General features: G+C 38.2%; 1 protein-coding gene across 2 annotated transcripts in view; it reads left to right on the top strand.

The window, feature by feature from the left end:
* The window catches only part of fam184ab (family with sequence similarity 184 member Ab), a 235,020-nt gene that overhangs the window by 102,623 nt on the left and 108,423 nt on the right, over positions 1-23,974 (top strand). For both annotated transcript variants that reach the window (XM_007255380.4, XM_007255382.4), the window contains exons 6-7: positions 3,049-3,234; positions 18,047-18,169. In XM_007255380.4, coding sequence (XP_007255442.3) covers positions 3,049-3,234; positions 18,047-18,169 — 309 coding nt within the window. The remainder of the gene's footprint in view (positions 1-3,048; positions 3,235-18,046; positions 18,170-23,974) is intronic.

Below are 23,974 nucleotides of genomic sequence, written 5' to 3'. Positions count from 1 at the left end.
GGTGATTGGAAAAGAAATTCTGTTTCCAGTTGTTGGACATTATTACAGTCTTTTATTCCTGTATTAAATCATTCCTAGTGCACAGGACTCTTTATATAGAAAAGCTTTCTGTTGTTTTCAGCATTTTTTCTCCCAGGCTGAGCTTTTTAGATGTCTTACAGCATTTAGACTGTATTTAATTTTTAATGTTCACAACCACCATCCATGAATAGATTTCAGTATATGCACTGTGTTTTCTCAGAACGAGAAGTTCCAGTCCTAAGTGCTGGATAAGAGAAAGTTGTTTTTTACATTTTCAAAATGTGAATTTAAAGTAGATCTTTGAGGAAAGGTCAGAATACATGTAACCCAGAATCTCTCAGAAAAAACTGTAATTCCATGTAAATGTCATGCACAGTGTCCTTCTTCTGTATAAAGTACACAGCAGTCTACAAAATCAGTGTGTTGCACCCTGTAAACCTCAGTGGGGAAATGTATAAGTTGGTACGATTGATGAAAATTCACTATATAAAGTTATTCATTTGTGTCCTTTGCTCCCATTCTTCATATAGTTCTATTTGCCCCTAGTAATTTCAATAAAGCACAACAGTTAATATGCACAGTTAATTGAACCTCTTTCAGTTGTAAATTCAGTTTTAATCCTATAAAAGTGTCACACCAAAATTCTGTCTCCATTTTTGCTTTATTTACTTTTTAACATACTGTGTGCCTAGCACTTTTTCAAATTTTATTAATAAATGGATCAGTAGAAACGCTTTTCTTTATGTTTATATTTAGATCTTTCAGAAATTTTCACTAAATTTTGAGATTCTGCAGCTTTTTTTAGTGACTTAAGTGATCATTTTAATCTATAATAATAATAATAATTCAAAATGTATCAAACTGTGTTTTTAAAAAAAAGAAAACAAAGAAATATGAATTTTATTCAATTTAAATATTTACAGCTCTGGAAAAAATTAAGAGACCACTTCAGTTTCTGAATTAGTTTCTCTGATTTTGCTATTTATAGGTATATTTTTGAGTAACATGAACATTGTTGTTTTATTCTATAAACTACAGATAACACTTATCCCAAATTCCAAATAAAAATATTGTCATTTAGAGCATTTACTTGCAGAAAATGAGAAATGGCTGAAACAGCAAAAAAGATGCAGAGCTTTCAGCTCTCAAATAATACAAAGAAAACAAGTTCATATTCATAAAGTTTTAAGAGTTCAGAAATCAATATTTGGTGAAATAACCCTGTTTTTTAATCCCGGTAATTAAGTTTTCATGCATCTTGGCATTTTCTCCTCCACCAGTCTTGCACACTGCTTTTGGATAACTTTATGCTACTCCTGGTGCAAAAATCCAAGCAGTTCAGCTTGGTCTGATGGCTTGTGATCATCCATCTTCCTCCTGATTATATTCCAGAGGTTTTCAATTTGATAAAATCAAAGAAACTCATCATTTGTAAGTGGTATCTTATTTTTTTCCAAAGCTGTATAATTAATATTACTCGAGTTTTATTTATTTGAACAGTAACTAATAAAAACAGCTCTTTAATTAAGTTTGTAGGCTGTAGAAGACCTGTGAAAGATTTTTTATTGTCACAAATATAGCCACAGTATATTTTATTAGTTACTGATTTAATTACTTGTAAGTTGTAATAATTGCTCACACCAGTTTGGCTCTACTCATTTACACTGAAGTTATACTGAGTGATTTAGCTCAGACTGCTTTATATCGTGCATTATACCACAGTTAGTTTCGACCCTGCAATGTGATAGGCGTTCTATGAGTGCTAGTTATCAGCCGGTAATGCACTGTAACCGAAGCTCTCCATGTATTACTCCGCCACATACAGAGTGTTTATTACCAAACAGAACATATTTTCTTGTCTTCTTTAACCCAAAATCTTTTAATAAACAACAATAATAGAACTGTGGTGTAATTGTAATAATACACTGGAGGTTCGTGCTATAACATAAAATATTGGCACTGCTGTGCTGCTCTACGGCCTGCGTGCCAATATTACACGTTATAGCATTCCCTTTTGTGTATTATTGCTTAAATATAGGGCAGTCGTTATAAACAGAGATCATTACATACAGGACCCGTCAAAAGTTTGGACGCCTCTTCTCATTCAGTGTGTTTTTCTTTTTCTTTTAATGATCTTTAAAATAGAAATTTAATATTGAAGACATTAAAGCTGTACAGAAACACATATATTACTGGTACTGTACATTTTAATAACATATACATGCATATCCCAAATCTAATAACCTAACGAGCTTATGCCGTTTTATTTCACTAATTAAAATAGCCTCGATTTGAATAAAGAAAAAGGCCTGATCTGGATTCTTAATGTATTTGAGCTTACAGCAGCCGTCCACCATCTGAACCATTAAAATGCTGTCAGTAGAGGCTTGCTGACCTCTGGCAGGCTGGATGGCATGCTGGGGGATTTAACATCATTCTCTCTCTCTCTCTCTCTCTCTCTCTCTTTCTCTCTGTGTGTCTATACTTAGAGGAGAAGCATGTGTTATGAACACAGCCTTGAGTTAGGCGTTTCTATGACAACATGGTGCTGAATGGAAGCAGCAGCGTGGCATTGGCTGTGCTGGATGCTCCTGCTGCTGCCTTAATGGGATCTTTTTCTTTTTTTTGGTTTTGGCTGGTTGCACTGCACTAACAATGCAGGATATGTCAGGAGAGATCTGAGGCATCTCTCTTCACTGTCAGTGTTATTCCCTTATGCTGCATCCGGAACATGCAGAATAACAGGCCTCTGTGTGTAGCATACCTTCACACGTGCATGGCAGCTCTCAGTGACGTGATGTTCCCGGGCCTGATGGAGGGCCGTGGGCTATGCACTTGACTGTCTGTCGTTTTTCATGTGTCTTCTAAAGCGTACAGTTATTTTTATATATTGCATTTTTACTTCTCTTCCACTGTAGTTAAAGCTTGTGCTTATCATCATTGTGCAGACCTGCCATATAGCTGTCGAGTCCAGTCAAACATAGTCTGAACGCTTTCCTCCTCCTGTTGCTCTTCTCTCCCCTGCAGACGCTCAGAGAGGAGAAGCAGGCGTATGAGAAGGAGCTGCTGAACCTGCGCAGCAAATACGAGGAGGACACGGCCCACTTTAAAGATGCGCAGAGCCGGGCACTGGAGGAGCTGTCCAAAAAGCATCGGGCTGCCCTGGAGAACACGCAGAGTAGCTCTGAGAAAGAGAAGAACAGACTCCTGGCTGTGAGTGCGCACCACCACACATACAAATCAGCACTGCGTAGAGTTTGGAAAACTTTCGAAATGTTAAAATCGTTTTTGCTTTCAGTGTTTTTTTTTTTTCACTGTGGGTCGTCTTTCAAGGAACCCAGGGATGCTTTACAAGCAGTACTCCACACACACACACTGACGGGAAGCGGCAGCCAATCACACACAGCATACTCTCAACTGAAGATTGCTATGAAATGACCATGACTTGAGCTTACAGTCATACACATACTGTTCATATTAACCCACACATATACACACACAAGGGGAATTTAGAGTACCATATAAGGTGCACTATCAATGCACTATCACTATCAATCCATTTTCTGATCTATTTTCATACATAAGGCGCACTGGATTATAAGACACATTATGTGACACTAGAAAGGAACAGGGGTGTCACCATGTTTTCCTTCTAATTCAGCATGTTTCTTGCAACCTGGTGGTAGTGTTTTTTTTGGGAGGGGGGTAACTAAAGTACAGCTAAGTTAAGTAAACAAAACTGTAATAAAAAAAAAGAAATATTTTCTTTTAAAGTCAATTGAGCTCTGGATGTTAATCTACAGAGATTTCTCTCCTGAAAACTGTTTATTTGGGTGAATAAAGCGTTTCTTTTTTTTTACTCTAAGATTAGATTTCCAGATTTACACTAAGGCTGGGTGCAGCAACATTAGCATTAGCCCCTAACCACTAGTTGCGGTTAGTACTAGTAAATGCAGCCAGACAGCGCTACACTAAGGAACACTGAGTATTCCAATAAGCAGTAGCTAGTTTTAACATGGTAAACAAGCAGGCTACAGTCCGATACACTCACCTCTGAACGGCGAAAGAGCTAGCGCTTAGAAACTGTTGTATAAATCTGTACTTCAGTGAAGTGGCTTTACTGCTTCTTACAACCTGACTGGTCAGTGTTGCTGTGTGTTTCAATATCTGATTTTCTGCAGCCTAAACAACAGGCCACATAAAAAACGACTTTTTCTGATCAAATTCATTCACCTCATACACATGACTTGAGTGTGAGTTGATTATGTAAATGCATGGAGCTTTTGTACGGGTTCAACTAAGATCTTTGTGATGATTGAGACACTGGGCAAAGGCTAATACTGGCTGGACTCTAGTTGTTTGGTATAGATGTTTAGGAAGGCTGTTTTGAGCATTTAAACATAGTAATTGCTATCTTTGATGTATGTATGCAAGTTAGTAGAAGTACTTTCATACTTACCTTGTTTGCTCTTGACTTCTCTTTTTGGTCTGAACCAACACAGCAGGTGTGAAAATGACGCAAACCACAATCCTGACCCAAATTTGAACCATAGAAAGACACAATTAACATATCAGAACTTGTACACCTGCTGTGTGATATGAAATATTGTATATTAGAAGCACATTAGGTTAGCTTCTAATATATCAGACTGTGAGGCACATTAGGCTGTGGAACACCGTGTGCCTCTGTGGCAGACAGACATAATTCCTGTACAAATAGCAGAATATATTATGCTCTATATATTACTATAGTGCGTGTCATTCTCAGAGCACAGTGACGGGTTTTACACACGAGACAGAACAGCTTTGAGGCTCAGGAAAATCACGGCCCTGTCTCGGCTCTTGAACAGCTTGATCACAGACACAAAAACAGCTCCCGACGTTCATGTGACACTGACAGTTCTCTCTTTGCTTATTAGAATAATTGCACTTTTGTGTCCAAATTAAAGATGACAGGGCTATTATTGTGTTCTTTTTTGAAAATTGCATTTTCCGACTCCTCAGCTGACACCAAGCTATCACTGTCTGCTCTAGTTTTAGAAAGTGTCCTAAAAAGTGTGTAGAAAGTTCTTTAGCACCAGCTTAAGGTGTGGGTGATACAAAAACCTTTTTTTCTGCAGTAAAATAATTTATTTACATTCTGAAAATTTGAGGGCTTTGAAATCTCCTACTGGGAGAAGCTGCCTGGTTTCTCTCTACTCCACTTAATAATTCCAGATCAGTAACAGGAATCAACCCAATTTCTGCATGTTTGAAAATTAATGTAAAAACTAGACAAACACAATGAAACTAAAGGTTTTGAGGACATAAACTGTTTGATTTGTATTCAGGAAAATATTGATTTTAAAATAAAGTTCAGGAAAGAGACAATTTTATAATTTTATTTATTATATTTTGACATTAGCAGATTTTCTTAAATATTTTTAATATTTTCTATTACAATTACAATTATGATTTTCAGTAATATTCCTTATCAAACATGAAAGCCTTTTATGTAATGCTTGAATAGAAATCCTCAAGATTTAGTGGTGTAATATCAGGCAGAAAATTGACAAAAATCCTGGCCTGTTGAGGGGTTAAAAGTCTTTCTTTCACAGGATTGTGTTGAATTCTTGACAAGTACGAATCTTGATTTTTCAGATTAAAAGCGTCCTAGTTTATTAATTTACAGCATTTATCCATCTTCAGCAGGTCATTATTTACATAATGATTCATTGATTTAAATAAAATACAATGACAGAAGAGTACCTAGACTTATTGTTTATTCAGATATGCCCCTACATTTAGCTATATTATTACCAAATATCTATATTATACCATTATAAAATATACTGTTGGTTCATGTTGAAGAGAAACACAACCTTTCCAAAAGGGAATTGTGAGTTACAGTTAGGAAAATGTATTTTTCTTCTACACAGTTCGAAAGCTGCACTTTTCCCCAATGGATTTTGAATGCTGCTTTAGCTGATGTAAAAGTTAATTAGTTGAACCATTGAAAGGGTGAGGGGGCACAAGTGTAGAAATGCAGTTAGAATAAGTTTAAACATAAAGAAATTACAGGACTTAAGGCATCGTATGTCATAGCAGTGAACAAATAATTTATAAATAATTCCCTTATTTTAGTTTACTTTACTCAACTGGCAGTCCAGTTAAAAAATATAATCCTCACTGTCTCAGTTTTTCTTCTGTTTTGGTGGTTTAAATTTGATGAAGGCATGTTAAATGCAATTTACGCTTTAATCACGTACGTCACCATCTTGTATCTAAACAAGGGGGACGGAACTAGTGTTGGACCACTGGGTGCTAGCAATGCTGCCTCACTGCTGCATTCCTAAAAGCACTTTTTAAAAAAAGAAATAAATCTTATAGAGGTCAAACCTTCCATAGTTTCCTCAAAGATCCTGGACTTTACCGTGAATGGATTCACAAAATCAGTAGAGATCGCCATTTCAATTTAAGATTGTATGTTACTGCGCTAGCTTTTTGCTAAGGCTAGCTATATTAATATTTCCCAGCCAGCTAATCTAGCCAGATGAATGTTAGCAGAGAGAGTCAGCAAGCTAGCTAAACCTGGATCTCTGGCTGTGACTTAATTAACCCTGAACTGATTATTTTTTCAGTTTAACATCAAAATGAGTTTAGAGTGTAGAGTCTAGTCAAGCCGTAGCTCTTCAGTGTTAGCGTGCTTAGCTAGCTAATGCTAGTTAATATCCTACTGTGGGAAGCCTGGTCTTACACTTGCATGCTTATCTGGACTGTGTTTGGCTGAATTTAATGGTCGTGTTGACATTCAACTTATGTCTGATTTGATATTACAGATTAACGTGGACACAAAAGTAAGTTCAGAACACTTTACAGAAGAGTGTTCCTTTAAGACACTGATTGGAATGTGAAAGTTGGAAGCTGTGCTCATGTTATTTGACTGGACAGATTCAGTTCAGTTCAGTGAAGCCTGTAAGGAGGATTGTAGTTATATGTAGAATTACAAGGTATCTTTTCTACAGACACTAAGTTACTTGGTAATTAACTAGCTAGCAACTAACTAACACATAAGTTTTTAATACAGCAAATAAAGGCAATTACCTTACTTTACTTAACTTCCTTCCATCCATCCCGCACATAACCCTCAATCCAGTTAATGTAGCCTTTTAATAAAACAGCCGGAATCCAGAATCCAGCGCTTACTTGCTGCCTATGGTTCAACTGCTTTCTCTGTTAAATCAGGGAGGTGTGTGAGGTTAGTTGTCCACATAGGCACTGCCATTTAAACTGGTGGATATTCAACATGAGTGCGGCGTAAATAAGGTGCATTATAAAGAGATGCAGTTGTTTCCCATCCGATCACTGAAGTAAGAGTCCATCCGCTGCAGCCGTCAGCGAATGGATGATTAGACTAGGCAGAAGTGCAGAACATTTTACAGGGTTGCTGCTGACGTGGGTGTAATTCAGTGCTCAGTCAACAAAGTAAACACACTATATGAGAGGCCTGACATGATAAGGATTAACACTAAGCTAAATAGAAAGTGTAATAAATGCCAAATTCCTCATGTTTGAGGTTCAAATTTTAGCCACTCCTTCACTATAGTGAATTTTTGTAACTCGGTCTTTTAAATAAAAAAACGGAAAAAGATTAAGCATAAGTTGGAACTGGAAAGAACTTGCTGCCAAATTCACGGAAGAAGTTTAATGGAGATGGAAACAGCAGCTCATTGTACAGAGAGAAAATGTGTCTGGATTTCATTTCATCTGTTCCAGCTGAAGATCTCTGGCAGTGGCAGGGCTGCAATCAATCAGGCCTGGATGTAAACAGCATTACGAGGATGCATGAGCGGGATGTCGTTAGGAGCAGAATGGGAGCGCATTTCGTACGGCTGCGTCCATCACTGTAAATGACGTGAATTCCTAACTTCAGTGGTTGGAGCATGAAGCATGTCATCTAGTTGTCACGTTGCCCATAAGAGAGAGAGAGAGAGAGAGATAGAGAGATAGAGAGAGAGAGAGAGAGAGAGAGAGAGAGAGAGAGAGAGAGAGAGAGAGAGAGAGAGAGAGAGAGAGAGAGAGAGCAGTTGTGTTCTTCAGGCAGGCAGCTACATTGCCTTAAACTCTATTGTCGCTTTGTGCTGATGCTCCATTATTAGACCTTGTTAGACAAGGTTACTAGCAGGATATCAGACAGACGTATACATTCACACAGACACACACACAAACAATCTATCTATCTATCATCTCTTATATATCCTGCTGTTTCAGAAACGGACTTCAATTTTCTTCTGATTGACTTCATTGATTTACTTCAGTTTTAGAGTTTTAGCAATAACTTTTTTAGTTGGACAACAGGGCCTCTTTATTCATAGCTGTATAATGCAGTGGTATCATTTGAAAATCACATCACATCCTCATAGCAGTTCTTTGGATCATGTCTGTGGTGAGAAGAATAGACAACTGAGAGGAAAATTCTTTACAATTTCACTGTGGCCATGGCCCAGGGAAGAAAGCAAAGCAATCACGGGAGCTGTGTGTTGTGTATGTGTGTGTATATGCATCACTGTGGATGTCTGAGGTTGGACATGTGTTGTTTGTTGGTGTGTCTCCATGGGTGTAAAAGTGAGTGTGTGTGTGTGTGTGTGTGTGTGTGTGTGTGTGTGCCAGCTGCTCTATCTCCAGGAGGCCAAACAGTGAGAAAGAAAAGAACATCAGATGAGAGGCAGGCCCTTCAGGCCATAATTTAAACGCACACACACACACACACACACACACACACAAACACGCACACTGGCAAACTAACACTATAAAACCACAAAAAATATTTTAAAGAATTCTGGAATTGCGATTATTGTGTTAACGTAATATAAAGTTCATTAAGTGTAACATTTGTGACGCCCAGTTTATTTCCTTACTTTATTAATTCATCTCATATATGATTTATACAGATATACCAAACAGCTACTCCCAGGTTACACTTTTCGGTTAGTAGAACGTTTTCTGAACTTCATGGTTAACATTCTTAGAATGTTTAATCTGTCAAGTTTTCTGCATTTTCTTAGAACATTTTTGTTTCACTTTTTTAAATGTTCTGATAACTTTGCTGCAATGTCACTTGTGTCAATGCTTTCATTTTTAGTTTTGGGAATGTTACCATTTTTTATGCACTGTATTATAAGGTGCACGATTAATGAACGTCTATTTTTTTACATAAGGCGCACAGGATTATAAGGTGCATTTTAAGAGACAATAGTATGGAACAGGGGTGTTGCCATGTTTCCCTTCAAATTCTTAAAAAAAAAAAAAAAATTATTTTAAAGATAAATGAGCACTGGATGTTAATCGACACAGATTCCTCTCCTTAAAACTTCAGTTTATTTACAGTAAGCTTAGATTTCCAATATTTTTAACAGCGTGGTTAACAGCAGGGCGGTTAGCAGCAGCGTTAGCCGTGGTTGGCAGCACATAGTGCTAGTAAATGCCGCCAGGCAGCCCTACACTGAGGAACCCTAAGTGTTAGCACTGCGGGTAGCGGCCAATGCTGATACTGCTCCAGCCTTGGTGCTGGAGAAACTTAATTGAAACTCCTTTATAACACTTTACTTCAGCGGAGTGACTTTTACTGTTCTTTACAGCCTGACTGGTAGAATTCATACATAAAGTGCACCGGATTACAAGGCGCGCTTTAAAATTTTGGGGAAAATTAAAGGATTTTAAGTGCATCTTATAGTGAGACAGAAACTGTACTTTTAAACGTTTTCATAATTTTAGTATTTAGTATAGTAAATGTTCTAACTTTGTCAAGCAAGCCATTATTGTCACATGTTTCCAGAATGTTCCTACCACATTATTTTTGTAAGATTACAGCCTAGCCTTCCTGGAACCAATGCAATCCAGTCAAACAATGCATGCTGCCATGATTGGAGCCTAAAAGGTTGCACATGCTTTCTTCTGGACACCACAGGTTCACAGGAACACTGAAGCTCAACACGCTTAGAGGAGAACACTAACCACCCATTCTTATATCACCAAATAGTGTTGTAAATAATGCTGGGAGAATATAGGCCACACAGCCAACCCAAAGAAAGTAAGGCCAGCTATGCCACGAATGCTTTAGGCATTGCTGAGGATCAAACGTCTGTTATCCTGATGATAGAACCAACATTTATATGACTGATTCCACTTTTCTGAGTCTGTGACTAAATGTATTAAAAGCAACAAGCTAAATTTTCTCTTTTTTTCTCCCCAACAGACATTCTCCTTTAGCTGACACACATACACTCACTATTCTCAAAGGTTCACCACGCCATATGCTAAATAATATGCTTTTTCCTCCTCATCTGTGGAGATGAGACCAGAATCTGCAAATGACATGACGAGCCTGTCTGTTTTGATATCTTCAGCTGATAGCATATGAAAAGAGGAGCCCACAAAGCCGCGTGTGATTGGCCTAGCCAAGACGCAATCTGTCATCTGTCTCTCCACCACGCTTCTGCCAACAGAGCCTCACATCACACTCCGAAACGTCCACAAACCCTATCATCTACCAGCAATTAGATATCACATGCAGCAGCCTGTTTACTGCCCTTTTGATGAGTAAGGGTGAATTAAAGGCTTCACTTTGAATAACAGAGCGGATAGACAATGCCCATTAGCAGCTACTTTGGCCACAAATGCAAGTTAATTTTCAGGTCAGCCTGGATACTTCTAATGGGAAAACGACAGTCTGAACACAAACACTGACTCATGCGGTGACTGTGTGACTGTGTATTTATGTGTGTGTGTGTGTGTGTGTGTGTGTTTGTGCGTGTGTGTGTGTTTGCTGAGTCTTATTAGCGGTCTTTACTTTTCTTCCTTAACTCCTCTCTTTCCTTCACTCGCATTCCATCACAAACCACACTAAAAGGCCATGCACCCACATCTCTAAACATGTTTCTATTCAACTAATTAAATTCATAAAAACAAGTGTTTGAGTGCCACAAAATAGTTATGCAAATAAGGCTTCATTTTCTTCAGCTCTGCACAGAAAAACAAAATAGCACAGCAAAAAAATTGCACAGCAAATTCTGTTTTTTGGAATAAACTCCCTGAGAGTTAATATCAACTCATTTTAAGTGTATATGCATAACCATCAAATACACTCTATAACAGAGTTAAAGTAACTCTTTTCTGGGAGTTGGCCTATTAACTCTGTTCAGGAGTTAAATCTGAACTGTTGAGTTAAAATATTTATCCCATCTAGAGTAAAATACAGCTCTCAGCTGGAGTTAATTTTAACCTTAACTCCTTCACAGTGTTAACAATTAGTCCAAAAATCTGTGTTATGAAACTAATATTATTAAAACAAATAAATTGTAACATTTTAAAAGCCTGGAACATTTAGGAGTAAAAATGACAACGAAAGGCATCATTACTGATCACAATAACAATTTCACAAGTATCAGCCAGTATCAACAAGTATAAGTATATGCCAGTGTGTATTTTTTCATTGCATGGGAACTTTAATCCTGCATTGCAGTTCTCAGTGCATTGCCAGCACTTTGTCACACTTTACAGTGCAGAAAATGGTAACTTGCTCTTATAGCCAACAACACACCAGCTAGGCAAACAACCATCATATAAAATATCATAAAATACCCCATGAAAATAGCCCTGGTGGGCAAGACTTCACAGTGATGGTAAGCTGGGATTGGAGGACACGCCCATTATAGACTTCAGTCACGCTCCTCAACACCTTGGAATAAACTCTGTAATAATACACCACCAAAGAGTTCCCCTCAACTTGTAGTTTAATTTGAAGAATAAACTCACACAATTTAGCACTCTTACACATTTTTGTTTAACTCCAGAAATTTGCTGTGTGGAGATAGATAGCACTGGCAAATACACAGTATGATTATGTTTCAGCTGGCAACAAGTTACCCTATTTAACCCCAACTGAAGCAGTGAGTAGCTTCAATTTGTTAAACAACCCTGTGGAAAGACTCATCCTGTGGTCGTGAAAATGAATAAGTTAATCTGTTTCAAAAGGGTCACATTAATGGCATTCATCAAACAGAGCAAATATCTAAGGAAAATACTATTTAAACTGGATGAAGAACTGTCCAAGACATTATTAAAAAGAGGAAGGACAGTGGAGAAACATTATCTTTGTGGAAGGAATGTGGTCGGGAAAAAAATGGCCATCACTTAAACGTTTGGTGAAATCAGATCAAAGAAAAACAACACTAGAACTCTGAGGTATATTCATTTCACTCCTACTATGTTCATTTGTCCAGAACAGCAATGGTGTTCCGGGGTTAATTTGACCTGATGCATGTTTAATTATCCAGAACATTTCTAAAACCCCCAAAAGTCCTTATAAGCAGTGTAAATATATTTTTTACTAACTCCACTGCAAAGTATTCTATCAATATTATATATAGTACAATGGTGTACCGTACCTCTAACAGGTAATGATTCAATTAGGATAATTCACTCGTTTTTCATAATACAAAATACATGTTCAAACTTTTTTATTGTTCCACTACTTTATTACTATTGAAAGACCAACATGTAAAACAGTAGTTTTACATAACATTTAAACATAGTATTGCAATTATTATGTTTTAGTTTTTGTTTATGCAGGGGGTGGTTGCATATATGAGATGAACCATTTTCATATCATTTGTTCATTACACTAATTAAGGCAAGCAGAAAAAGTTTCATACTGAAAAAATACTTTTAACTATTTTTCCTAGATCTTCAAACTTTAACATGGGTCAAATTGACCCGTGTTCCAGATTGACGGGTAAATCATGATAATAAGAGAGGCGGCTGATATGATGCACCAGCATGGCTAGTGTCTACTGTACAAGCCTGTCAGAGCAGTGCTATGATGCGGGGTTTATGCTGCAGTTGATCAGGTTTAGGTTCAGCAACAGTATGTGCTGAAAGAATGAGGTCAGCTGAATACACTGAATATAGACCAGGTTATTCCATCAATGGATTTTTTCTTCCCTGATGACACGAACATATTCCAAGATAACAATGTCAGGATTCATTGGGCTGGAATTGTGAAAAAGAGTTTAGGGAGCATGAGATCATCATTTTCACACATGGATTGTTCACCAGAGAGACCAGACGGGTAATGCGTAGTCTATGCGTACCCTGAGTGTAGCCATTTCTTGATTGTCTACCTCCTCAAAATGTAACCACATCCTTGCACAATTTGTACAGCAGCAGCTGTGATTGGTCTGCTGAACTGCCTGCACTTTTTCGTCATTATGGTTTAAACTGCAGCACAATGCAGAGTTGAAGACACTCAAAAACACAAGAGTTTAAATGTGTAGGCAACATGTTGAATCGACATTGACTTTAGCTGCGCCAGTAGCTACTTAATCATTTATTGGAAAAGTCAGAAAAGTTCTGACCAATCCAAATCCAAACGCTGATCACACTAACATAAACCTCTCTGTTAGTTATTTTTTGGTGTAATCCATTTTGATAACCTACTAAAACCACCCTAGTGAATAGAGCACAGTTTGGGATATGAATGAAGTGAATCTGGGAGCATCAAGTCTCTCCAAATCAAACCTGCCTCTCTCTCCTCTCTCTTTTATTATTAGAGATTCACCTGTTCTGATTTGTGGCCCTCTCTGCTCTTATCGCTTGCAGGCACACCGGGTCTGCTCCTCCAGAGAGCGGGGCCCGGGGGGGGAAGTCCCAGATGTGGCCCCAGCACTAAACACTGAATCTCATTAGAACTGTGAGCGGCTTTGGGCTTATCGCCGGCATGGCGCTCTGCGCTCCCGCCACTCTCAGAAATGGAAATGCAGAGTGAAAAATTGAGGAGCGGATGAATAATGAAGGAGAGAGGCTTACGCCGGAGCCCGCGCGGCGATGACTCACCGACGTGTACAGAGGCAGCGTGACGAGCGCTCCACCGGCCTATTTTAGACCCGGCCCGGGGCTGCTCCTCCTCTTCCTCGCTCTCCTTCTTTATCTCCCCTGGGCCGGGTGGGAGGAGCATTGGGCGGTTTGTCAGGCGCGTCCAAAACAGGGCTGTGAGTCACGTCTTCGGTGGCAGAACATGAACCAGGGGATAAGGGGTGGGCAATATGGCAGTGGGATATCTTTTTCACAGTCAGTTACGTCACAGCGCGCTTTCATGAGCTCATCGTAGGTATCGTCAGGGTTTGTAGAATAATGGGCAATTGCAGGATTCCTAAAATATAACAGAGATTTAAACCCTTTTTTTTAACATTGAACAAATAAGGATCCCATATCTTAAAAAAACTCCAACAAGAAAACTGAGCTCTTTTGAATTCACTGGTTTCAAAAGAGGCACATTTACAGTTCCAAACTAAAGTTTTAACTCTCATTCAGTGTTTTTTTTATTTTAAAATTTTTTCCCCCAGTATTAATTCCCAAATTAGTTATTCAGATTATAAAGGAACACATAAGGAATGCTGGAGTGCTGTTAACTTCTGATGCTGGTAACTGGTATTTTTGTCTGTGCAACAGAGGAAACTTATTGTCTTGGGATGGTCCTGATGAGAGCCAGTTTCATCATAAAGTTTTTAATGGTCTTTTTGAGGTCGATTGAATTTTAGGATACATTCAAAGTTCTTTTTTTTTTTCAGATTGACTGACCTTCATTTCTTAAAGTAGGTCATATCTTTTTCTTAATTTAGTTGAGTAGTTCTTGCCATTATATTGATTGTAATTCCATATATTTTTCCTCATAGTTTGGAGGACTTAACCATTAATCTACAATGAAATCTAAAATTAATTTAAGGTTTGTTCAAACTATTATCTGGTACTGTATATATTCACCTGTTAAGGTTGTTAAGTTGTTGTGGTGTAGGTGTTGGTTACTTAAGTTTTGCTAGCTGGTTTCCAAAGTGATATTTTTGGAGCAATTGGAGTTGTTTGCAAAGGTGTTACTTGGTGGTTACTAGGATGTTGCTGTGGGATAGGTGTTGGTTTCTTAGGTTTGGCTGATTGGTTGCTATGGTGTTGTTAGGTGGTTACTATGCGCATGGTTTTATTGCTAAGGCATGGTGCAAGGTGGATGTTAAGTTATTGCTAGGTAGTTGGTATTGTTATGGGTTGGAGGCTTAGATGTTGCTATGTAGATGCTAAGGGTATTGCTAGGATGTTGCTGTGGTACATTTGTTGGTTGCTGAGGTGTTGCTATACAAATGGACTGGTTGCTAAGGTATTGCTAAGTTGTTTGTCTGAATGCTCAATGAGTTGTGTCCAAAAACTGTTGCTTACATGTGCGACCCCAGAACTTTTGCTCAAAAGCTAGTTGGTGCGAAGGCTCTTTCTTGCACAGATTCTACTAAAAATGTACAATGATATTAAGTCAAATAAATAATTAAGTTTATAGATTTTCTTCTTTTTATAATTACATTTATCCTGTTTATTAGATTTTATTTGTCTGCATTATTGTTTGTCTGGTACAAGATTAGCAGAACTCCTTATTGTGAAACATACAGCGTATTTTTATTATATTTGTACCATGGAGAAACCTCTTTGCACCATGTCCAGATTTTTTTGAGTGCGGTTGGAGATGTGTGTCGTTTCTGCAAAGAAGGCTTTCTTTTCCTGGAGAGGAAGAATAACAGCAGGCAGTCTAGAGATCATTGCCTTGCCCCCGCTTGGTCCCGGGTTTCACCAGGCACTTCACAGTTGGGGTCGGCCTGCGTTTAGATCTCGCCTCGCTCCGAGTCGACTCTGATAGATGCGGCTCCATAAAACATGCATGAGGTCACATTTGCATATTTGTGTGCTTCGAAGTTTGGGATGCAGTGAATTATGCACGCTCGCCTGCTATACTCAGCGCGCAGGCCTGCCAACCATCAATTATTTATCAGCCTTACGTTGGGTCTTTCTCTGACATGTCTACTTCTCTACAAGTGCAGCCCTCCTTCACTCTTTGTGCCTTTAAGAAATGGGTACATATTAGCATTAGGAAATCACGTGGTGTGATTTTTACTTAAAAACCCCCCAAAAAATGAAATACACTGCTCAAAACAAGCGGACACTGAATCAGCACAGAATACCACAAAGTCAAGGATCTTCAGGGGTATCAGGGGTATCTACAGTATCTACCCAGTTAGGAAGCATAATTGTTTGTGAATCAAGTTCACTTCCTTTGGTGCAAATGAAAGAGAAAAAGGCAAGAGCAAGACAACCCCCATGACAAAAAGGGCCTGGTTTTGTATTCTCCTGACTGATACTTTAGTTTTGCTGGTGTCCTTGTCACTACTGGTAGAAGAAGGCGAGACCTGCGGCCCTTTAAGCACAGCTGCTCCCAGCACATTTTGAGTTCCATGATGAAATTCACAGAAATTGGATGAGATTTCATTGTTTTACTTAAATGTTCTTTTTAAATTTGAGTCCAGCTCTTCATGGGTTGATGATTTTGGTTTCCATTTACTGTTTTTAAGTCATTTTGCTCTCAACAAATTGCACAATATATACATAAGGAAATATTTTGTACTCAATTCTTTTATTTATGGAAATGTGTGATTTAAGTGTTCCCTTAATTCATAGTGATTTGGTGTGAAACACTCTTCTAGAGAAATGTCCTGATTTAGAATTGTTCACAGTGGTCTTCTCAAAAGTTTAATTACAGAGATATTACACAGGATTGGAGGACACGCCCATTATAGGGTTCAGCCACACTCCTCAACACCTTGGAATAAACTCTGTAATAATACACCACCAACGAGTTCCCCTCAACTCAACTTGTAGTTTAATTTGGAGAATAAACTCACACAATTTAGCACTCTTACACATTTTTGTTTTACTCCAGAAATTTGCTGTGTGGAGACAGATAGCACTGCCAAATACACAGCCAAAAGAAAAGGTCACCACCTGAGTTTAACTAAGCAAATATGTAAGACCCACCCATTGCATAAATAATTACTGCATGTGTGATTATGTTTCAGCTGGCAACAAGTGACCCTATTTAACCCTAACTGATGCAGTGAGTAGCTTCACATTTGTTAAACAACCCTGTGGAAAGACTCATCCTGTGGTCGTGAAAAAGATTAAGTTAATCTGTTTCAAAAGGGCCACATTAATGGCATAACTTAATCAGAGCAAATATCTAAGGAAAATAGCTTAATATACTGAATATAGACCAGGTTATTCCATCAATGTTTTTTTTTTTCCCTGATGGCACGGACATATTCCAAGATGACTATATCAGGATTCATGGGGCTGGAATTGTGAAAGAGTGCAGGGTTTAGGGAGCATGAGGTCATCATTTTTACACATGGATTGTTCACCAGAGAGACCAGGCGGGCTAATGCGTAACCTATGCGTACCCTGAGTGTAGCCATATGGTTCTATTCTGGCTTTATTTACTAGCACTGTGGACAAAGCTGAGCTGGTAAAGTTACAGAGGCGTTGATTTACAATAATTATACAGGTATTTTATAGTTACACCAGTTCCCATGGAACAGAAAACCAGATATTCAATCTCTTTTAGATTTCTAAAGAAGGTTTTATTTTATTGCAGCTTGCTGTGCTGTGTGACACCTCAGTCATGCATATGAAAGCACTGGCGTCAATCCTTTGACAGAAATATCTATGTGTGGGTGACACTCTTAAAGACCCTCTTCCATATGAAGAATGTCAGTGCGCTGGTAATTTATAGCTCTGTTTTCCCTTTTTCTAATATTGTTTCGCAGGAGCGGCGCTCACCTTTCTCATCAAATGCAACATTTATTAATCTGTTCACATGAAACAGATTGTCTTTGCAAAGTAAACTTTGCTCTCCCCTTTTTCATTTTCCTGCCTGCATATTAAAGCATTCTCCCGGAGGCGCCGCGTTTTACGCGTCACTCTGAAATCGCATTTTCCGTTTAATGCTGCATAGCTTTTACAGTGATTGATACCTTTTTTTTTTTAACAATGCTATGGAATGATGTATGATTATTCCATTTTTCAAAAGCTCTGACAAATTATAGACTTTACAGTCTTTGCTAACCTTAGCTACCTTTCCAGTGCTGTTTTTAATGCTTGTGTTATGCTGGTTCTACAGGAGATGGAGCAGCAGTTCGAGAAGGAGCGCAGTGCACTGGAGGAGCAGAAGAGGCGTCTGCGGGAGCAGCTGGACAGCCTCAGAGAGGAGCTCAGCGCCAAGCTCAGCATGGCCAACAGCGAGGTGAGAACATCTCCTGTTCCTGCCTCAGTTTACTGGAGCTTTCACTGCAGTGTTCATGAGCAATATACCTAGCTTTTGTGGTTATATCCACCATTCTCTGTAATTCTGAACAGTGGGATGTGTTATGAGGAGATAATGTGAAACGGGAGTGGGAAAACGATTGGTGGTTAAAGGTTGTCCTCCTGGCTTTTCAAAAGCTTCATATTCTCTAGAAGTTTTACTGAAGTTTTGCTGCTCATTATTAGAAATGCATTAATACTCTGACCTATAAAAAGAAACTTTTTTTTTTTAATAAACTCCCTGAGAGTTAATATCACATCATTTTAAGTGTATATGCGTGACTATCGAATAAACTCTTACAGATAAAGTAAGTTAAAGTAACTCTTTTCTGGGAGTCGGCCTTTTAACTCTGAACTGAGTTAAATCTGAACTGTTAACATATTATAACAGATGGGAGTTAACATATTTATCCCATCTAGAGTAAAATACAGCTCTTAGCTGCAGTTAATTTGGTACCACTTTAAAATAAGACTACCTTTATAAAGGGTTTATAAATGGTTTACAATTAGTTTATTAATGGTTATTTATTAGGTTGTAAATGCCTTAAAAATCATTAAAAATCAGTTATAACACATACGTAGAAAGGGTAACAATGACCTGTTGTTTGCCAAATAGTGAACCCACAGCCATCTATATTGTTTCCCTTTTTGATGTGTTATAACTGATTATTAATGATGTTTAGGGCATTTACAACCTAATTAGTAAGCATTAATAAATTAATTTATTTATTAATTAATTGTAAACCATTTATAAACCCTTTATAAAGGTAGTCTTATTTTAAAGTGGTACCGTTAATTTTAGCATGAACTCATTCACAAGGTTTACAAATAATGCAAACAAATTAGTTTTATTAAACTAATATTATTGCCAGTACTTTGCCACACTTTACAGTGCAGAAGGTGGTAACTTGCTCTTATAGCCAACAACACATTAGCTAGGCAAACAACCACTATAAAAAAAATAATGAAATACCCCATGGAGGGCAAGACTTTACATTGATGGTAAGCTGGGGGATTGGGGGACACGTCCTTTAGAGAGTTCAGTCACGCTCCTCAACACCTTGGAATAAACTCTGAAATACTACAGCGCAAAAGAGTTCCCCTCAACTCAACTTGTAGTTTATAGTGGAAAATAAACTCACCATTTAGCACTTCCACACATTTTTGTTTAACTCCAGATTTTTGAACTCCACAAATTTACTGTTTGGCAGCAGGACTACAGACCTGAAGATCTTTTTGAGGTGGGCCAAGGCTTATTTCAGAACAGCAAAACATGCACAAGTTCTGATATAGTCAGCTGAACCTCTGTTCAGATGATGTAAAGCCTAAGTTGATTTAGTGTTAAGTGCCATTTTTTGTTTACTTCTTTTTATAGGTGAAATAATACATTTGTGTTGTGTGTTGCGCCAAGTTTCAACCAAGTTTCATCCAATTTTGTTGTATATTAGAACAGCCAGTAGGGGTGGGCGATATGGCCCTAAAATAAAATCACAATTTTTTTTTTTAATGGTAATATCGCGATAGCGATACTCTTGGCGATATGACAAAAAATTTAAAAATGCACTACTGCAACAAAACAAAACTTACATTTTATTATTGTATAGAGTATGATATTGCACACCTCTAACTGAGATATAAAAAAATACAAGAATTTTAGCAGATTTGTAACAGAACTACAAATATCTCCATATATCCAGGATTAAAGTACAATAAATGATACTGGACAGATATAATCTGTCTCTAGTAGAAATATATTTTTTCTTTTGCTTAAAACATGAAAAAAGTAGAACCGTGATGTGATAATTAGAGGTGAGTGATATGGCACGATATTGTTAGGGAAAAATATCATTCACGATATTCAAAAATGTTGGCGATAATATCACGTACGATACGATATGGCACACCCCTAACAGCCAGCTTACTTTTGCTTACAGCCACATTAACTAGTTTGCACATATAGAGCACTGTGGGAACCTGCAAAGTCACATCCAATTATTGAGGTATTGTTTTATTTGTATTATTATTTTATAGCTCTAACAGAGACTGAAAGTCAGTCAGTGGCCTAGCTTTCTTTTAGCAGTTAGATAAAGCTGTGGTTTGTCAATCAGAGTGAGCAGCTATAATGCTTGTACACTTAAGCCTTAATTTGCTATTGATATTTAGTTCTCCATAGAGCCAAGAACTTCATGCCTCGTTTGAAAGGAGTGGACACGGTGTTGGGTTTTCTAATAAAAATCAGTCTGGTTCTCTTGATTTTGCTCTGTGTTTAATGTGACTCATTAAGAGTTTGCCTCTTCAGTTGTAGAGGTTTTTAATTTTCCTTTTCTTAGTTAGTCAATACAGGCTGATGTGAGGGAAATGCCGTTTAATATTTAGAAGCAAACAGTATCACACATTTTTTCTTGAAATAAATATTTACAATAACAAGGACTTCAAGCATTGACACTTTGAAGTAACGTTTAGGCTACAGCAACCAGTAGCTAACAGCACACTGTAGCTGAGTGTCTTTGCTAACTTCATATTTCGTACTTCATGACATGAACCGAAAGCCAAAATATGATGGCCACCTGTATAATATGCAGAGGAATGAACCCTTTCCTCCTGTAGCATCTGCAACCAGGATGTTAGCAGCAGATCGTTATAGTAGTCATATATATATATATTGTGAGATGAAGAACTGTGGATCAGAATGTTTCCCCAGAACAACATTGTCCACATCATTACAATCCTCTACCTCCACCAACTTGCCTTTTTCAATACATAATTACTTTCACATATTAAAAAGCACACACATACTCAGTCATATATTATACCTACATTAAATTTGGGACTCATTAGACCAAACAACTTTGTTGTTTCAGCTTCAGAGATGTTGTGTCTATTGTGCATGTTTTTGGGAGTGGACAGAGGTTAGCATGGGCACTCTGACCAGTCTGGTCATTACAGAATATCACATATCATCGCTGTCCAATGAAAAACAAGTGTCTCCAAAACAGCAACTTCACAGGAGAGAGAAAAAAACTTCTAAACTTTCAATGGAAGTCCATGTAAAAAGAGTGGGTTTTTTTGGACATTTTGTGTGTTCAAATTATGTAGTAATCTAAAAAAAAAAAGTTTCTTCTTTGTCATTTAAAAAAAACAATATGCAGCACGGTTCTATGCATTTCTGCTCTGGCACACTGGATAAGCACTCCTGTAGTCCTGTAGGCTGCCTATAATAGCGGTGCTGGAACAGCAAGACAGTTCAGTACCTCGGACAGCGTCGCTCTGCTTATGGGGCATTAACCAACAGGTTTTGATTGAAAGCGCAACAGAAATTTGAATTTATCTGGCTTGTGTTTTAGTGACCATAGCAAATTCAATTAATTTCAATTAAGTGCAACTTTGTCATTGTACTAATACTGGGGTTTACAGTACAGTGAAACACTGTTGTACTGTGCAGTAACAGATAGACATTAGTGCCAAAGATATACTGTACATTAGATTGACATTAGTGCAAGGCAAAAACGTTCACCCAAACTGCATAGACAATGAGTACAGCAGACAGCAGTAAATACTAGGGGTGTCACGATCTCGATATTTTATCGAAATCGAATCGAAATGAGGTCATGGTCTCGAGTATCGAAGTCAAAAAGAGGATCGACGATCCCTCCCGCGCGCGCTACGCAAATAGCGCAGCGTGCTACGCAAATGGCGCGGCACCAACACTTTCAACCACGGAGGAGAAACTGAAAACGGATTTATAGAAATATAGACAGGGCTCTCAAGTTTTGAGTGTCGGCGGGAGTGTGATCACTGTTTTTTACCTGTCCAACGGGGGAGGGGGGGCGGGGGTTGGGCGCGCAGGTTTTGTATCTGTATCTAACGGAGGGGTGGGTGCGCGCAGGTGAGAGCGTGTGAACTCGCTGAAATGCGTGTGTCAGTGTGACTTGAGAACACTGACTATAGATCACAGTGAGGTGGATTAAAAATCTTAAACTTATAATTGACTACACCTGTTGCTTTCCATTGAATTAAAAAAACATCTTTCTCTCAGATAAAGTAAACACAAGCGTGTTTCTGACTAAAATAAAAGCTTTTCAGGAGAGATATAAGTTATGTGTAAATATTTATAAGACAATACCTGACAAAATCTGTTTTAATGACGTTAATAAACATTCAATAACCTCTAATAGCCTTTAATAGTCTTCAGTAGCCTTTAAAAGACTTACCTGGCGGCCGTGGTGTGTCCACTAAACTCCGTAGTTATAAACATCCTGAGGTTAGCAGCGCGCTAACTGACCTGTTTATAATGTAATCCGAGCAGTGACTGCGTGTCGGCTGTTCTAACCTGCTGCTGTTAGCTGCTTGGGCTGAAAGATGAACTGTAGTGAGCTGTATTATCCGGTTAGTGGGGTTAAAACCTTTATTTGTTTACAGAAACAGCAAAAACGGACTGGCTGAGCTCTGTAGCCCGTGGCTGGGCTTGTGCTGCTGCTGCAGCTCCGACTAGTGGTTGGATGAAGAACTGCAGCTTCATGTAATGAGCAGTTTCACCAGCCATCCACACACAGCTCTGATAAACTGCTTGTTTTAATAGTGCACACTGTTGCTACCAAAAAAAGTCACTAGATGGCATTACCATATATATCTTAATAAATAATAATAATAATATTTATAATATTTATAATAATAATAATAATAATAATAAATATATTATTTAAATTTTATGAGGCATAAAATAATATCAAGAAAAAAAACAAGAAAATCGAGAATCGAATCGAATCGTGACCCTCAAATCGAAAATGAAATCGAATCGAGGATTTAGAGAATCGTGACACCCCTAGTAAATACAATAAACACAGATGTGTACATGTGAGATTAAGGTGCAGATATTACTGATTAAGTAATGCAGTAAATATGTAGTCAGTGGTATAAATGGGTGATTGTGCTAATAGTGTAGAATTCAGTGTGAGGTAGTGCTTAAGGAAATCCATTTTGTAGTTGAGTGTGCATCAGGTAAATCAATATTTCTATTTTAAAAGTTGCTTAATGTGACACAAATAGGGCTGGGTATCGCTTAAAATTTAGTTTGATGCAGCTACAGATGCGATACTTTGAATTCGGTACCAGTATCGTTTTCTATTTTTTAAAACGGGTACCACTACGATGCTTTGAATTCGGGACCAGTATCGTTTATAATTTTTGATACAGTTACCGATACGATACTTTTAATTTGGTACAAGTATCATTTTTAAGTTTTTGATACAGGTACTGATGCGATACTTTCAATTTGTTACCGGTATTATTTAAACATTTTTGATACAGGTACCAATACAATACTTTGAATTCGGGACCAGTATTGTTTTTAACTTTTTTTTTTTTTTTTTAATTTTTTTTATTTCTAATTTTTCCCATTTTTCTCCCCAATTTACACGGCCAATTACCCAACCCACTCATTAGGACTCCCCCTATCACTAGTAATGCCACAACACACCAGGAGGGCGAAGACTAACACATGCTTCCTCCGATACATGTGAAGCCAGCCACCGCTTCTTTTCGAGCTGCTGCTGATGCAGCATTGCCGAGCAGCCAGCGCGCTTGGAGGAAAGCACAGCGGCTCGGCTCCGGTACATCAGCTCACAGACGCCCTGTGCTGCAGACATTACCCTAGGAGTGATGTGGGGAGAGAGCGCCATCTACCCACCCAGAGGGAGCAGGGCCAATTGTGCTCCCTCTGAGCACCGGCAGCTTGATGGCAAAGCTG

This window comes from Astyanax mexicanus, chromosome 1 (assembly GCF_023375975.1).
Source record: "Astyanax mexicanus isolate ESR-SI-001 chromosome 1, AstMex3_surface, whole genome shotgun sequence".
In the NCBI taxonomy this organism is placed as follows: domain Eukaryota; kingdom Metazoa; phylum Chordata; class Actinopteri; order Characiformes; family Acestrorhamphidae; genus Astyanax; species Astyanax mexicanus.
The sequence above is the reverse complement of the archived record's forward strand: the minus strand, read 5'-3'. Positions and strand labels throughout refer to the sequence as shown.